General features: G+C 44.8%; 1 protein-coding gene across 5 annotated transcripts in view; it reads left to right on the top strand.

Moving 5' to 3' along the window:
- The window catches only part of NFATC2 (nuclear factor of activated T cells 2), an 88263-nt gene extending 70573 nt beyond the window's left edge, over positions 1–17690 (top strand). For 4 of the 5 annotated variants that reach the window (XM_042834462.1, XM_042834458.1, XM_042834459.1 and 1 more), the window contains exon 10: positions 12453–17690. In XM_042834462.1, the coding sequence (XP_042690396.1) occupies positions 12453–12508 (56 nt within the window). In that variant the 3' untranslated portion in view covers positions 12509–17690. Of the gene's footprint in view, positions 1–8439; positions 8526–12452 lie in introns of all 5 variants that reach the window. The other variant, XM_042834460.1, reaches the window with a different exon arrangement.
- The last annotated feature ends 237 nt before the right edge of the window (positions 17691–17927 follow it).

Raw genomic sequence — 17927 nt, 5'->3', positions numbered from 1 at the left:
CACAACCAAACAAAGCCCTCTCGTGTTATTCTCTCCCTGTTCTGATGCTGCCCCTGTGCAGCAGTGGGGCCAGATCAAGTGCCTTGCACATGCAGTGAACAAGAAAGGCAGCCAGGGGGTGTTTCTGGGGTGCCCCTTTTGGGGGAGGGGAAATCCCCTCACTAGAGATGGCCAGCCCTTGAAACCATGAAAACTGCTTCTGTCTGCAGACACAAGGCTGCAGGCCTTTGTATCGTCAGCCCCTTCCAATCTCAGGCAGGGTCAGCAGTGACCAAACCCTCCCTGCAGCCTCAGCTGGCTGTTGCTAACACAGTGGTCATTTACAGCCCAAGTATGAGCTGTGCTTTTCTTCTCAGTGCTGTTTGAAGCCGTACCTGGGGAAGACAGCCCACAGTGTCACCGGCAAGGCAGGGGAGCAGCCTCCATACCCACAGCTCCTCAGGGATGCTGGCACCTGGCTGGGCCATGGGCTGGAACTGCTCCCAGGGCTGTCAGCAGGTTTGGGGCAGTTGTCAGCTCTGCAAGGCTCCTTTTGCCTTCTTCCAGAACTCACTGCAGCCTGAGCCTGCTCTGAAGTGGTCTTGGCTTTTCCTGCTTAAACTTGAACAAGATTTATCTTCTTGGCTGTGAAGGGGGAGGACGCAACCTGTTGAGTAAAACATTTTCATTTTTAGGTCTCTTGAGGGGGTGCTTTTGTAGCACATAACATCTTCTCTCTCCTTTACTGAGTACCTGTGTGTTTTCCTGATGCTGGGCTCAGGCTGGCAGCATGATGCAGTGTCACTGAGTGATGACAGCAGGAAGGTCACATCATGATGCTGCACAGATGCACTGTGAGCCTTCCTCATGGTGATGCAGGAGGCAGCACGACCACCCCACCAACAAATCAGCCCTTGCACCTTCCCACCTCTGGGTATCCCAAAAGACAAACCCTGATTCCTTTTGTAAGACTCCCTTTGTTGTTGGTTGCCAAACTTTTTTCTACCTTCTGTGCCAGGGAAATGCCAGTACAGCCCAGGCCAGATTCTGAGAGGTGACGTCTCTTTGTGTCTTTGTGTATTTTTTTTAATTGGGCAGATGTCTCATCCACAGGGATTTAGTTGAGAGTAAGCTACCAAAATACCTTTTCAGATCCTGGCCTTTCAGAAGACAACAGTGGCTTCATATGGTTTCATTACGCTGTGTGTGTATTAGCTGGGGCATTTCATTCATGTTGGCAGTCACCGTCCTTCTGAGACCACTCAGAAAGACATGCAGTGATCTTGGCCTTTAGATTTGCTACTGCTGTGTCTTCCAGCTGTCTGTGGCTAGTTCGCCAACTGCAAGACAGTGTTCCCATTCAGTCTGTGTTCCTAGCTGAAGGAATGGCCTGCCAATTGCTTTTGAATGTGTTCTGTAGTCTGATGAGATCACATCACACATAAGAAAGTTTTATCTTTATTTTAGGCAAGAGGGTGTTTTATCATAGTGTGGTTCCAAAGCCTTCGTCGTTGGCTTGGAATTCACCCAGGAAGTGTAGCAATGGGTGGTTAAATGCAAACTAACAGGTTCAATATGAGCTACAGATGCAGAGCTCGTGAGCTGGCTGTGCAAACTCGTGTATAGAGGAGAATGTTGTCATACGGCTGATGAGAACTTGGAAGGGATTAGGGCAGTCTTGCTAGGTACTTGCAGCATGCTCCTGAGATGTTGCATTGAGCAAAGCATTTTGCATCCTGCCTGGGCTGTGTGGGAATGCACACAGCTCAGAGACCTCACAATTGGAAAATTTGGGATGGCTCATTAGATCCCGGGAAGGATTCCCTAGGGCAGTTTCTTTGGGTGGTTGTACCTACAGCTTGATCTAGAATCAGGATGGAGGTCTGCAGATAACTGAGGGCTCATTTTTGAACAAGTGTAGGTTATTGTGATGAGAATAGGAATAGCCCTGGCTGCACTTCAACCGACGATAATCACTTCAACAACATTTGGATATAGAAAAACTCAGTTCTCTGAGTTTCTCTGGTAACTTATAACCCCTCTGTTCTCCTCTTCTCCTTCTTTTCTTTTCATACTGAAAACAAAAATTTTATCATTCACACTGTTGACTCAGATTGAAAGTTGTAAGTCTATGGATGATGCAGACACATTTTTCTGATGCTCTCAGGCTATTTCCCGTCAGAGGCTCCTGGCCTTCTTGAGGTGAGATGCAAAGTCAGTTACAGCGTCTGCTCCACATAATCTTTTGCACTCCTTTTAGTTATAGGTGTTTCTTAAAATTAGTTCTCCCTCTCAATTCATCACAGTCTGAACTGCGCATACACTCCACAGTATTATCTATTATTTTTACTATTAGATTTTGGTATGGTAAAAACCCCCTCATGGCTGAGATCTCCCTTGTGACATACGCTGCCTTGATCCAAAGGAGAAAAAATTCTGCCTCTCAGGGCTTGCAAAGCCCAAAATAAAAGCTAACAGATGGATGTGTGCAGACAGGCAGCATCTGGTGTGTGGCACCTACTTAACACTGTTATGTGAATTGTAACACTGTCAGTAACCATTTAAATATATTGAATGGTCTTCCCAGTGAACTGGGGACTTGTAGCTTTAAAAAGTTATTTGTTCTGTTGTCCTGGAGTGCTGTCACAAAGACCCCCCAACCTCTGGCCATGCCCACACCATTCTAACTCTTGCAAAGCAGTTCTGAAGTGAGTTCTGAACAGAACTCACCCCTTGATGCAAAGGGAGAAGGTCCTGCCTCCAAGCAGGCACTTGCTGAAGGATGTGGAGTTGTGATAGAAAAATATGTAATATGTAGTAGTACATAAAAGTAATTTCATGCTCCCATTCTCAGTGTTTTTCACTAAGGGTTCCTACTGCCCAAAAATCCTCTTTAAAATAAGGTACATAAACATAAGCCTTCTTCACACTTAGTGTTCCTAAGTGGTTTGTGAAAGGTGAAAGCAAAGTAATTGCAAACAGAAGGATATTTGCATGCTTGTTGCATAGGAAAGCTTAGTGCCTCTCAAAATTGTTCATAGGCCACGTGTGCATCTCTCCTACTACCTTGGGACAGTGGTTTTCTGCTATTTTCTTCTTAGAACCAGCTTCAACATTCAGACACGCGCACAGGGAAACCTGGTTTGCTGGACAGAAGCAGAGTCTGCAAGAATCCACAAACTCTGCAAAGTTAAGACACACCAAAGATAAGGTGCCAGAGAATCAGAGCCAGTGAGTAGTTCTCTGGATTAACAGACATAAGCACTCGTGCTCAAGGGAGGAAAATAATTACATTATTGACTGTTTGTTCTCTACAAAACTGCCTGAAGGGAAGGGTAGCGCAGTTTGTTTCCCCTCAATTAAATATTTGTTAAATGGCTTGTTTCCCTTCAATTAAATATTTGTTCTGGTAGTTCCTTTATGACAGAAATATGAAAAGCAGCAGCACTGCCTATTCCTGTTACTTTCAGCTAATCCTGACCACGCTGAAACTGCTCTTCAGTTCCAACGCCCCCATTTATTTCCTGTTAAAAAAAAAAAAACCAGCTTTCTCCCATCCATTTTTTTTTTTTAAATGTTTCACTGAATGACTCACATCACCTCTCAGTAAATAGGTTAAATCTAGGAGAATGATGAAACTGCAAAGTGACATGTGAATAAGCAGCGCTATTGCTTGCGTGCCTTTCCTGCCAGCAGTTGCTATTTAGAGGCACTGTGGTATCTGAAGATTTCATTGGTGTTCAGACCATGAGGCGCAAGCTGCTGTAGGAAGAACTCATCACCAAGCTCCTTTGGTTTTGCTGCTTTTAATCTAGAAGAAATGCCTGTTAGTACCGAGTGGCATTGCTTTCCTCAGCAGTTGTGTAGCAAATTCAGGTCCAGCGTGCACAGACAGAAGTAGATGTGAGCACAGCTCAGCCTGGAGCTCCGCAGCAGCCACAGAGTGAGCAAGCAGAGACTGCTGCCTGCTATTTCTTAAGGCTCAGTCCATCAGTGTAGTATTTCTGTATTTCTTTTGCCAACTAGCGTTGTTTAAGAAAATGAACTTCATCTCCTTCTGGTATCAGTTTTTGTTTATTTATTTATGATGTGAGCCTTCTGCTTGGAATATTTTGCTCGGTTTCACTGCACGTTAACTAAAACTAAATAAAACTTCATCTTTTCTCAGTAACTTACTATCAACTAGAGAGCCAACTGCATGACTCAAACACGTGTCCTTCCCTTATGATTTCAGCCAAAACTCTCTGGCATTGGAGTACTGCAGAATGAAAGTCATATCTAAATATATGTGAGCAGAAAGAAAGTCAGTTAAAAAAAGACTTTGTTATGGAAAGCTACTACAAACCAAACCCACGGTGGCCTGGAGTTCCTCATCACACCCAGGCTGATCTAGTTTTCCACTTTCAAGGTACGCTTCCCAAAGTGGCTGCTGACACAGAAGAGCTGCACAAAGCTGTCAGCCCTGCTCCAGCCCCGTGGTGCTTTACTTAGTGACTGAGCAGACAAAGGGTTGACCTAGTAACTAAACAGAATATCTATCATCCTTCTGGCAAATTTAATACCTGGAGGTGTACTTTTCTCATAGCCAGCTGGTACAGATTCTTCCTCCATAATGCAGACAGGGTTTGCACCTATCTTACTATCTTCAGATTAAAAACAAAGATATTTGGGTACTGAAATCCATCAAGCAAACAGGAAATCACACTCAGGAGCACGATTAGTTCTTTCTCTTGCTGCTCCAGTCCACAACACTGGAACGAGAGAGCCGGGGCGTTGTGTGCATATGTCCTACAATATCACACAACCCCACTCCCTGGAGATGCTGCCCAGAAAGCTCAGCTCCATGGTTTCTAATAGATTGGGACGGGGATTCCATTGAATTAACAGCAGAAACCAACATGGCACCTGATGAACCTTACAGTCCCTTCAGCTCACCGTAACACAACGTTTGGCACCTGTTCCTCCAGGACAGTGCATCATTTGTGCACTTTTTGCACTTCTGGTTTCAGCCCCTTTATTATAGGGGTCTCCATAAACTGGTCTAGCAAGGAATTCAACAACCTGTTAACACCCAGTTCTCTTCTTACTGATTAATTGTGTGAAAGTCCTTTGGCCAGGGAAGTGTAGTGATTTTTTTTTTTTTTTTTTTCTTTTTAACTAATCACTTACAGGTTCAGGTGCAATTTATTACTGATTTGCAAGATTGTAACCATTTGTGTAACAAGCTGAAGTGAAGCATGGCAGAACAAGAGGGGCACCCTACAGCTCAATGCATGGCATGTGGTGCAGGGAGAGCAGCACGGATTTCCCATTAGCTCCACCCATGCACCCCACTTTGCTTTGTGTTGCTGAGGAAAAATTTCCTGGAGGGAGCAGTTTGCAGAGTAACAATTTCTGCCCCGGGTTATGTGTGAATAAGCAAACACAGAGGGATGCCTGTCTGAAAGGACTCTCGGGCTGCCTGTGGTCCTGCTGTAGCTGCCTGCTTCTCCCAGCAGTACTCAGCATCCCCAAGACACCCCCAGGGTGAGGGCTGCTCCTCACTCTGCTGGCTTTGGGTGCCATAAAATGAAGTCAGAATACATAATGATTTTTGAAGTGCTCTTGGTTGGCTCAACTTTGATCATCCTAATAGAAATTCAGCCTGGACAGGGCTGTGAGCAGCCTGGTCTAGAGGGAGGTGTCCCTGCCTATGGCAGGGAGGTGGAACTACATGATCATAAAGGTCCCTTGCAAGCCAAACGTTCTATGGTTCTATCATTCTTTGAAATACTCAAAATTAAGTTTTTTAGAGATACTGAGCGCTCCAGCCTTGACTGACGATTATGGGTTTGAAGATGTTATGTTGGTGTCTTACATTGGTGCCTACTAGGATGTTCAGGGAGCTCAGCACCTCATGCCTTTTGTAGATTGGGATTCAAGCTACCTAAGGGCTTTAGAACATCCTTTAACACTCTCTGCTATGTCCACACACTCAATGTAGGCTCATTCTGTGCAGGTCATCATCACTTCAAGCCCTTTTTTCTGTTAGCTAGGCATGAGGTATTTAAGTTCTAAGTGTGACCTTTACAGTCTTCTTGCATTCTTCAGCCTCAAGTAGACCTGGACTAGATCTGATCCTCTGGGGGTATGCTGGGAATGACCAGGGCCCTACAGCAAGGTGGGGGCACTGCAACACTCCCAGCAGTAAAGTCCTGCTGTCCCACCATGTACTAACCACTAGGTCATGCTTTTTGCTCAGTTTTAACACAGACATAGCACAGCAATTGGCTTTTGATCTTTTCTGGAAAAGAAACCATACCGTGAAAGCAGTCAAAGTCCATAAGATCTCTGGGGTGGTGCCACAGACAGACCTGTGCACTATTTCCTTCTTGATACTTCTGGTGTGCAGTGCATTTAGGACACTGGGGGGTTATTTTTAGCAGAAATGCTAAATGCTCTTTTGCTGCAGATGCACCCAACTTCCTGTTAAAGATTTAGGGTATCATAGATACTGATCTTTTTGCATCTGTAACACTATAATGTGAAAAGCAAAGCAATAATAGCAAAGTGGCACAACCCTGGGCTTCAGCAAATGAGAACAAGCCCAAATACAGCAGCTGTAGACACAGAAACAAAGGAAGAAAAACTGCTTACCTTTGGAAAGCCTCCAGCATGCAGGGATCTCTTGTGAGATCCTTTTACCTCCACTGCCAACCCTTAAATGAGGGCTGCTGAGGGGTGGATCCTGGCTCCAGCCCTTCCGTCACTCAGTGAATGTCATGCAGCTGAGCTCCCCTGGTCAGGCCCTGCCTTCCCACCAGGTGCTCCATCACTGCTTCAGGCCGAGACTCAGCATTTCTGCTACAGCATCTCACTCTGGAACCACACTGAAATATAAGGGAAGGATTTTCGAATGTTAGAGTGCGATCTAGATCCTGCAAATCACGGAGAGTTTAGCTGTTGATTTCAGTTCAGACAGGCTTCAGCCAAAAGTATGTATTTTATTTAGATTCTGTTTTCTGTTATTTAGATTTCTGTTTTTAGATATCTATATCATAATGTTAAATTCATGGAAAGATGCCGATGAGTTTTGAGTCTATTGAAACTCTCGCAGCATGCATCCATCGTAAGACTCAAATCAATTTGGAGCCGTCTTAGTTTGGTATCACTAACTTCTTCCAACTTCTTCCATCTTCATAAGTAACAGAGATGGCACGATTGCTGTTGAGACAGATTGTGCTAAAGCAGTTGATAGTTTACAGAGATATCAGATTGCAAACAGGACAAAAAAGTTCCAGGATGCTTCTACTGACATTATTTTAATAAGGAATGAAAACCTTTGGAGTGGCAGACACATAATGAAAGTTAAACCTCACAGCTGAGCACCCCTTGGCCATTATACGTCCCAGTTTTCCAGAAAAAGCCTTTCATTGCTATTGATTTATGAAGACACCTCCCCACCCTCCTTTTTTCCCCAGTTTGTAGGATTTGGGCTCCTTTGCCCGATACACCTAAGTTTGTATTTACCAGTTAATTAGTTGCTCTTCTTACATGTGCAGAGGCTGATTTTCCAGGATGCAGAGTATAAAATAGGCTGTGTACTGCGTGGTGGGTTCCAGTGTTTGATACGTGGCTGCACAGTCTGAGAGAGCCAACTAAAATATTTCTGTTCTATATATAGTCACCTGAAATCCAGCAGCAAAGACATATCTGAGACCTGCACTCAAGACTAGCTTAGTTCTTAAGATGTACTTTTTCCTCCTTACTATTGGAATATTTTTTAAATTTCCAGGTGGTTTTGGATGAAGTGCCAAATGCTTTCATGATAAATTTAAATCTAAAAAGACAAGACAGAAAAAAGCAATTTTCAATATCGCCATTTGATGAGAAAAAAATCACTTTCATTTGTGTTTGAAGGAAAGACCGTAACTCTCCTAACTTCTTTAGGCATATCTGTCCTGCTCCTTGCAGTCAAAGCAAGGTCTAATTTACACAGCCACTGTGCTTAGATCTCTTATTTGAAAGAAGGGACTGACTTCTGGTCTGGCATAAATGTGTCACGTTTTATTTGGGCCACGAGGACGATCCCATCAGTGAGTTTTGCCAAAGGCAGTGACTGCTCTCTGACTTGGCTTAGGAGACGCTCCGACCTCCTGCACTCCTGAGGCCTCGGGCCAAACTGCCAGCATTGCTCTTCTGTATTGTGATCAGTGCAGGTCTGTATTTTTTTTGCATACTTATTTTTAGATAATATCAGTTGAGAAAAGAGGGGAAAAAAGGTAAAACCTTGTGCTGGATCTGAGCAAACAGAAAGGTCAGCGGTTAAGTTCTGCCTTATGTATTGTAAATGCTGAAATGTCCTTTTGATAAATTAAAACACTGAATGAAAGAGTAGCTGAACGCTAGCATTTGGCCTTGCAACATAGGTCAAAGGTTACTTTTTTTTTTCTCAAAAATGGTTTTGCAAATCTTTTTCAGAGCTGATAGATACACACCTTAGCTGGATACAAAACATTATATGAAAAAGAATGACTGATCTTTGATCCAAGCAATCAAAAAGAAAGGTAATTGGTATTTTTCTGCCTTTTCTCCAGCTGTGTGTTTCTCTTAACCTTTATTTATTTATTTATTTTTTCAATTAAAAAGTCATGCCCCTTTTTATTTGGCTTAGAGAGTTTAAAATCTCACTTGGTTTAATTTTTTTCTCATTCTTTTTCTTCCCCACATGCGTACCACGGAGCTGTCCTGAATTAGCTGGGCCTTGGTGGGCAGGGAAGGAGAGATGGGGCTGCACATGCGGGGCTGAAGCATCCTGCTGCTCCCAGTCGGCAGCTAGGACGTGGTTTGCCTGCTCACATCTCCATGGCACGCTAAAAGCTCAGGGTTCAACTTTCCGGTCCCTGAAACGCCATCAGGCCTTCTGCACGTGTCTCGTGCCGCACGCGTGTGAAACGCTTCCTGGCTGTATTAGCAGAGCAAATGTGGAATAGCTGGGATCACTGCCCAGCAATGTGGTGCAGGGTGGAACCCATGGAGGTCAGCTTTGCCCCTGATGGGACCCTCACTGCTGCAGGATCCTAAGACCCCAGCAGCTGCCACAGATACAGTGCAGTGACAGCGTTGCCTCCACTGGTGTTATTCCAGACACATATGTGGAATGACACAGTAAAGTTGTTATTGCAATGTGTTTGTGGATGTGTGTGTGTGCACGCATGCATATGAGTGTGTGTGCGTGTATAATCAATTACAAGGAGCCTGACTCGTTGCCAACTAAAATTGGAGACTGTTCTCTGTCTCTGGACTACTAGTCGAAGCTCGGCTTTAATACAACCCACTATCATCCCACAAGTGAATACTCTCCAGATTTCTATCTGAGAAGATGCAAATTAGAGTCTTAAACATCTCTGCGGACTGGAGCCTGAGAGACTGACTCTAACCCATCAAAGCTGAGTGCTTAGGACAAGGGGGAACAGTTTTTAAGTAAAAGAGAGGAGGTTTAGGTTATGTGTAAAGAGGAAATTATTTACTCAGAGGGCAGTGAGGCCCTGGCACAGCTGCCCAGAGAAGCTGTGGATGCCCCATCCCTGGAGGCATTCAAGGCCAGGCTGGATGGGGCCCTAGGCAGCCTGATCCGGTCAGTGGCTGCCAGCCTGTGGCAAGAGGTTGGAACTGGATGGATGGGCTTTAAAGTCCCTTCCAACCCAAGCAATTCCGTGATTCTAACACTTGAGAGACATTTTAACCATGTTACTGAAAGGAGATCTGTGGGATCTCAGAATAGCAAGTTCAGTGCATGATCTCAGCTTCCTCTGAAGTGTAGATACATCTCAGTTTGCTCATTTTGTTTACCCTGCTATTGAAACCCAAGTCACTGAGATTACACCTCAGTCTGGATCCACGTGCTCCCAAAATCTGGAGATGAGTGATGCCACCATACTATGTGGTAGTGACTCCAAGCAGTCTTGGAATCCATTTCTCCAAACATGCATATATTCATTAGATTATGGGGCTCTGGTTGTAAATCGGGACTTTCCTTGCTGGATTTACACAGCCTTCCCTTGGAGCGCTAGCACAGCCCAGCCTTAACCGCCCCTCCTTCCCTGTGCCACATGGATTTAGCAGGAATTCAGGGTGCCTACAGGGCATTGAGGCCAACTGATAACAGGGACTGAATGATAATCATTCAGAAACAACAAAAATCCAATTTGCAACTTGCAGCAGCTCACACAGAGGGAACCCAGCTGTGCACTTGAGCATGGTCCTGCAGCACTTCCACAGAGTTTGCATTCCACACCGTCCTGCTGCAACTGGAGCTCTTTTCAGATTGCTGTCCCTCTATAACCTCAGCCCACAAAACCTGCTGCTGACCTCCAGTGCAGCACGCAGCAGGGAAAGTGAAGCCTGCAGGCTGGGTGAGCCCATCGCTGCACCGTCCCAGCTGCCTGGGGCTGAGAGCTGGACCGCCCTCAGCAGGCTCGTGGTCTGCTGCTGCTGCTTTCACTTCACACCACGCTCAGCCTGGGAAGCAGAACCAAGAAGGGACCCCACAGAAGGTGTAGCAAGCCAATTTAATTACCTGCTCCTTCACCTGACATTAACCCTTCTTAGACCAAGGTGACTGTTGGCTCCGATGTTTCCATTAGTTGTGGCTGCATTAGAAGAAAGGAAACTTGCACAGCATTTTTGGAACGCTGGCACGTCAATAAATAAATTGCCCTGCAGTCTCAGCCCACTCGTTTTTAGAAAGGAAATGACCCTGTGAGAGTGGGTGCCCACTTCTTTTACCTCACTGCTATTTTTAGCTGAGACGCTGAAAAATTTCCATTGAAGACCTGCTCCTCTCATTTCCTGGGTAGAGCAAACAGGAAGCTCTTCTGACTGAGCCGCAGGAGGGCTCGGCCTGAAAGTAGACCAACCTCACCTCCCTCTGGTTGCTTGCTGGCACTGCAGCACACCGAGCGCGGCTGTGATGTGCTTCGTGCGCGCGGCTGCACCCCGCCGGCTGGGGCGGAGCAGAAAGCTGGGCAGCAGGAGAGGGCAGGCTGTTGTTGGCACGTGTGCTCTGCAGCAGGCACCGACTGGTTGGAATCAGGCGTCTCCTGGCTGGAATGGGAAAGAAGAGCTGAAATCCAGGCTGTTTGCACAGGGATTTTTGAGATCGGAGGGTGGAAAGGGCCGTCCTTGTGTCACAGCACGCACAGGGACCAGGGCAGCTCTTAGCCCGTGAGGAGTGCAGGCAGCTGCAGCGGCGCTGTACAGCGACAGCGTGGAGCTTCGCATTAAGCAGATATTTTATGGGATAAGTTCCACTGCTTATAGAGAGATTTCAAACTAATAGTCATACCTCTTAAAAACTATTGCATGTGCTCTCCCAGAGATAGTCAGAGATTGGGCACAGTATTATAACAGCGATAAACTGCCACTTCTCATAAACGTTTCTTGTTTATATGTAGAATTGTGGAGTCTTACAGCTGCATACCTGTCAGTCAGCTTGGGTGAGGAGTTGCTTTGTTTTGAATTAGTCTGTGGCTTAGCATCGAAATAACAATGGGAAAAATAATTTAGATTTGGAGTCTGAAGCCTTAGAAATTTTTTTTTTTTTTTTTTTTTGACAAATTTATTAGAGAAAATAAGCAGTTTCCAAATGGAGGATCCCCCCAGTGAATGCAGCACTGAGGAGCTGCATGGAAACAGAGTCTCAAAGCAGGCAGTTCCGGAGTTTGGCACCAAAGCACTCATCTTCTAGGTCTCTCCTAACAAAGTCGCTGCCTAGATAGAAAGGTTGTGCTACGAGGGACCTGGCACTGTTGTTCAGGTTGTTTTAAACAGAGAATGAAGTGATTCGGTGCCTTCTGTTGAGCCTTACTGGCAAACCTGTCCCAGCCTCTGAGACTGTTAGAGCAGTGCACTGAAATTTGTTTCTGCTGCAGTCTGCAAACAAACTAGAACAAAAGTGTGGACCAAATAGAGGCACCGGTGGTGTTTCAAAAGAAAAGAAACACAAGGAAGCCAACAGCTGAATTGCAGCCTCTGTCTGTTCAGCACTACCCACTTTATTTCCTCCAAGTCAGGCCCTTCTCTATTCAGAATATTCTCATTTCATCCTAGACAGAAATGTTAGAGTGTTCAGATGCTTACACCTTGGTTTCAGTTTGCCCGGATGAAGGAGCTGTTTGTGACACAGGGCTGTGCTACGCAGGGGATGCAGTGTGTGCCGGGGACATGGAACAGGTTGCCAGCTGTGTTTTCGTGGCACTTGAAGCATGCCAAACACCACCTCAGCCCCCTCTCTCCTCTCCTTCCCTCTTGCTTAACAAAAGTGTGTGGCATGGATTATTCGGCCGACGTTTTTTTTTAGTTTTAATCACGAAGTTACAGTAAGAATAGAGAGAGGATGTTCTGAATTAACGGCAGACTGCCCAAGGACTGCTTTTACTTCCTGTGACTTTGAAGTGCTCTTAACATTTCTTCCTCTTTCTTTTATTTCGCAGTTAACGAAATTATCAGGAAGGAATTTTCTGGACTCCCTGCCAGAAATCAGACATAGAAGAAGATTTGTGAGACAGCTTCTACCAAATCCTTCCATAACTGACCTCTTAGATCCTTCCAGTGCCCCTGCAACCTCCTGCTTCCTTAGCTGTTCATCTCAAGGCACCAGTTCAATGCAAGGAACAATGTACTGGCATCAAGCTGACAGCCTTGACTAAGCAACTCGCCACCTCTCTCTGTAAACATGGAAAAGGGCACCCTTCCTTTCGTCCAAAGATCGCATTGTTCTCATGTAACAGAGCATCTGTCTGAGGAAACACTTCAAGCCTGCTGCAAAAATCTAGCTATGTATCGATGCATCTATCTCAGAATAAGGGAGAAGTAAGATGGCACTCCTGAAGGCCACACAAAGCAAGGGAGGTTATATATTAGTCTTTATTTGGGTGGGGTGGGAAACAAGGGAAGAAAGAGTAATATATTCCGTAAAAGAGCAGCGCTGTGCAGCTCACTAACAATGACTTGCCTTCCAGGTCGCAAAGCCCTTCTGAAAAATTCTGTTGTAGGAAACTGAGGCAGCTCAAGCTCACTCTGCCTTTATCCAGTCTGGGAGCAGAGGTTGTATTTTCTCACTCTGAGCACCGTGATCAGTATTTCAAGCAGTAGACGTCAACAGAATCCGGCAATTTTCTCCATTTTTTCTTGTCAGATTGAACAGGGATTTGGTGGAGAAGGATGCTCTGGAGAGCCAGTAAAAAGAGCAGTTCAGCAGCTGCTACACCTATCTCAAGGTAAATGAAACCCACGTAAACAGAGATGAATGTACAGGAGTCACAGTAAACCCAAATATTTTATGACCTGTCCTCATTTAGGCACCATACGAACACATCTTACGTATTTTCTCCCCAATAAATTGCTGCTGTTTCTTCTCATGTAGAGCCCGCTGTTGGCTCGTACCTTGTCTTATGTAGCAGCTGTAATGTTTAACCACACAAGCTGCAGAGGAAAATAATTGCATTTCACAGAAGCTGTATGTTCAAGAAAAAGTATACACTTATAATACTCTATTTTCAGCACTGCAAAGCTACCAGCAGCTTCTGGAAAGGTTAAAATTCCATGCGAGGTAGCATGTAAGGTTTTGCTTTGTGTGTTTGAATGTAATGTACTGACAAATGCCAATCACAGTAAGAGCTACCTGCAGCCTGCAGCCGTACAGCTAGCAAGTTTGTAAGATTTCAGTGCATCTCTGGTACCCCAGTGGGATGAAAGCACACCTGGAGTGACTGATCTCTGCAGTAGGAGGCTGCTGCTCTGTGGGCAGCAGTGGTTTGTGAATGAGGAAAGCTGCGTTGTTATGGGCACTGAGCCTGAACTTGTAGAAAACACAGCAAACCTGCCCTGTTCTCAGCTGCTTCACAGCAGACTTCAGCAGTGTGCCCACATGCTCACAGCAGCCACTGGGTCATGTGAATAATGAAGACCAGCAGAGCAGCTGCCTGGTTTGTTCCCCAGTACTGCAAGAAAGATGCTTGCACCAATCCCACAGCCTTCTGCAGGAATAAAACTGAGGCTGCGGTGCCTTCTGCATAGTTTAGTTATTGTTAAACAGCATTTATACTGCACAGCACTTCAGCTGGTTCACACGCCTCAGATGAGCCACTTTTTCAATTGTTTTTAACCTGCCATATTGTTGAAATCTACCACCCATCATGTATTTTTAATGCATTTTAATGGATTTTTCATTTTGAAAACTTGCTAATGCCAACAGTTGCCTGTCAGAAATTCTTTACCGCAGCTGAGCAAAAGAGCCCAGATGGATCTCTTGGCTTGGAAGGACCAGAAATGGCCATCTAGTTTTCCCTGATCCAACCTCTAAGGGTAAGACAGGAGAAATGAAAAAAAACAAAAATCCATTCAGAGCAAACCAAAGTCCCCAGGTAACTGACAGAAACATTTCTTTTGCTGGATCTCAAATGAAATACCAAAGAATGTGAGCTTCTTTCCAAGTCGGGAGCTCTTGCTGCTTTCTGGTGGCTGTCAGAACACAGCTGGCCGTGGCAGTGCCCTCCGTCAGATCCCACACACCGAATCCCCAGCAGCCCTCCCTGCAGCATGCAGTTGCACTACGTGTGTTTGTGCTGTTGACTGATTTTGTCAATTTTTGTCCCCCAGTGACCATTTAAACATCTTTCTCCCCTTGTTGCTCTGAGGCATAGCCGTATAAAGCAGACAAGAAGGCATGGAGCCTTGCAGAAGGCAGTGAGCCCTCAGCAGGAGCCACGCAGGCTGACCCCGAGCCCTGCAGGGCTCCTGAGCAGGATGTGCCCTCACCTGAGCATGAACTGGAAGGTCAGATGCATGCTGCTCTGGGCTGTTCTTTTGGGCAGTTTGCTTTGGAGAGCAGGAGAGGGGTTTATATATATATATTTAATATATGCTACAAGTGCTTTACTCATGCTTGCACTAGCTGTATTTCCTCCTCCTTTTTAAAAGCATAGATACTAATCTGGACATGTGTTAGGGTAGAGGCATATACATGTCTGTCTATATACTATAACCACGTAAGAGTAGATGGTTATATATATATGTGTACACATCCATCTGTGCTTCTCTCTGACCACACACAACAGTCCTACAGCTGGCTGCAGCCGCGCAGACCTGCTGCCACACAAAGCCAGCTGCTGGAGCGAGGGTTCGTATGATGTATATAATATAGACTACATTTTAGTGGTTTTATCTACAGCTACGTCAGGTCAGGCTGTGCTACTCTTACCTGCTTTTACATCCACCGTTAGTTACATAGAACAGCTTTAACCACTTTATATTTATTTCTGGAGAGGAGTATCCTCAGACATAGCGACATACGTTGTTGTCTCTTTTTAAAAAGAAAACTGATGTGTTACAGATATATAGCTAGGCTGAAGAACTTCAGAATACGCAGTACTAAATTATTTCCTGTTCTCGCTGAGCAGTGTTCTGCAGTATTAATACTTGTGGCATAACACGCCTCGCTCTCTTTCTGTAGAAGCATTAGATTAACCTCAGAAGAGTTAATGCCATTCTGTGAGCAATTTGTTCTCACTTTATCTGGATGATAGCCATATTTGCACATGAGGAAATTCTGTCTTTCCTCAGTTATCTGAATGTTTCACCACAGTGCCTTCCTGCCATTGTACCAAAGGCCTCCTTGTGTGCAGGGTGTACAGCTCTAATGCATTTTCCATCAGAGTTATACCATGTGAAGTACGTGGGGCTCATTGGAACTCAAAGTTCATCTCTTTCTTTTTTCTGTGCGTGTGCATTTTTATACTTCGTTTTTTCCATCCGAGCTTTGGCTGCAAGTACAGGATGAGCTTCTATAAACGTCTGCATCAAATATATGAATGCGTAAAATAAAACCGTCGTTCACGACGTGTAAACAGTCTAAGAGTGGAATGGGAGTGGACAGATACCAGGGAGATGTTTTTGTGTCAGTTATGAGTGTCGGAAGCACAGTTTGCCAGGAGAGGAATTGCTCGTGAAGGCAATGAAATACGAAGTCCCGTTTTCGTTTTTCTCCATGAGAATAAGCAAAGTGGAAGATCTGAGCTGCGATGGGATGAAGGTGTCTAATGTACGTGTTGTTCCTGGGAGAAAGAATGTAGAAGAGCCATGGGTTTTGCACTTGCTTTGTTTGTATCCATGTAAATATGTATCACTTCCATTCTTCTTGTAGGGATACAGCATTTTCTGAATGTAGAATATTTCCAGAAACAGCACTATGTTATTCTCTATTGTATAAAATGCTGCTGCTTTATAACATATCTAAAACGGTTCTCAAATTAGCTAGCATGTTTTTACAATGTATTTTGTAATCCGTATCTTTACCAAAAAAAGTGTCTATGCTTTTGGTCTGGCCAAATATGCAACGGCTTTTGAATTAAGGATAGTATTTATGAAGGGTGGATCTTCATTTGTTGATGCGCATTAATTTTCTATGCAATTGTTGTGGAATTGTTATTGCCCCCCAAAGTCATATTTGATCCATTTCCAAAGACTTCAAAGACAACTTTAAACGCTTTCGAAGCACGTTTCTAAATATTTCAATCTTTTTGTCCCCGTATTTCTTTCCAAACTGCTTTCTAATAGAGAACAATTACCTGCCAGATGGGATTCAAGGAAATGACTCTCATCTTATTTTCAGATTTAGAATTGATTCGCATCTTCATAAAGCTTACACCACATGAAATCACCTGGTGTTCCCATTTACCTGCAGTTCTCTTGGTTATTCACATGGCATTTGGGTGAACTGCAGATTCCCCAGAAATTGACTGTTTTCCTCACTGTTTACATCACACTGATTCCATTTGTGTGTGTGAGGCACCTCACAGTGCCCACTGTGACACACGGGGAGTGACAATCCTTTATTCATCTCAGTTCAGAAACAGTAATCCACCTGTTGGAAGCTGGCATCTGTCCTTCACGTCTGCTACTTTTATCAGTGCAGCAGTGACAGTCGGTAGGGATGTCTTTAACCAGCACTCAGTATGGAACCCATCTGGTCTAAGAGCCATTCGTTTTGCCATTTTCCTTGTTCCTGGTATACAGAAATAAATAAATTGGGACCAAACCAACATCGCAGTGCAAATTGAAGCGAAGATGCTGACATTCTAACAGATCAAACGAGTCACCTGGGGAAAAAGCTCGCGTTTCTTTCCAATCACTCAAAACAGCCAAATGGGGCAGAAAGTTCTAGAATGGCTGAGTCACCAAATGAATTCCGTGTCACCAGCTGGTGGGATGAGCGGTCATTCCTCCAGAGCTGCAAGGACTGAAGAGCTGTTTAGCAGCGCTGCCAGTCCCTGTACACAGCAGTGTGGTGAGAGCTGGGATGCACAGCCAGGTACCAGACAGGGGCACTGCTGTGTCCTGGCTGGGACCTGTGTGTGTGTGTGAGATGATGATGTGTTCCCCTGGCTCAGGACACCCAGGTCTCCTTGCAGACACTCTCTGTGCAAAGCCCCGTTAGCAGATACACATGCAAGAAAGCAATCATCTCTCAGATCAATCTAGCAGATGTCTTTTTAATCAAACTGTTTGTTCAAAAGCCTAACTTTAAGAACTAAAAAAGAGTTCATATCATTTACATTCCTACAACAACATGGTTAACCTCCAATGTAATTTTTTTGCTATTGTCTGTAAAATATTTTTATATATTGCCTGTACTGTGGTAGATTAGCAATAAATGAGAGAATATCATCTGCTGCACGAGTGTTTGGTGTATTCTTAAACCCCTTTCTCTCCCTTGACAATCACATCCCCAGGGGCTGATCCCCCACACGTGTCCCCATCTCCCCCCAGAATACAATGACACGTAAGGCTCCCAGAGCACGCACTGCTTCCTTGGAAATGAGATGCCTGGCATCCCCTTGAATTGAGATCCCATTCCACTTCTGTAGATGAGTTTGATTCGGACAGCGATACCTCAGTGAACTTCTTCA

Source organism: Centrocercus urophasianus, unplaced genomic scaffold (assembly GCF_019232065.1).
Source record: "Centrocercus urophasianus isolate 14NV4802_14NV808 unplaced genomic scaffold, USGS_Curo_1.0 seq_46, whole genome shotgun sequence".
Taxonomy (NCBI): Eukaryota; Metazoa; Chordata; class Aves; order Galliformes; family Phasianidae; genus Centrocercus; species Centrocercus urophasianus.
The sequence above is the reverse complement of the archived record's forward strand: the minus strand, read 5'-3'. Positions and strand labels throughout refer to the sequence as shown.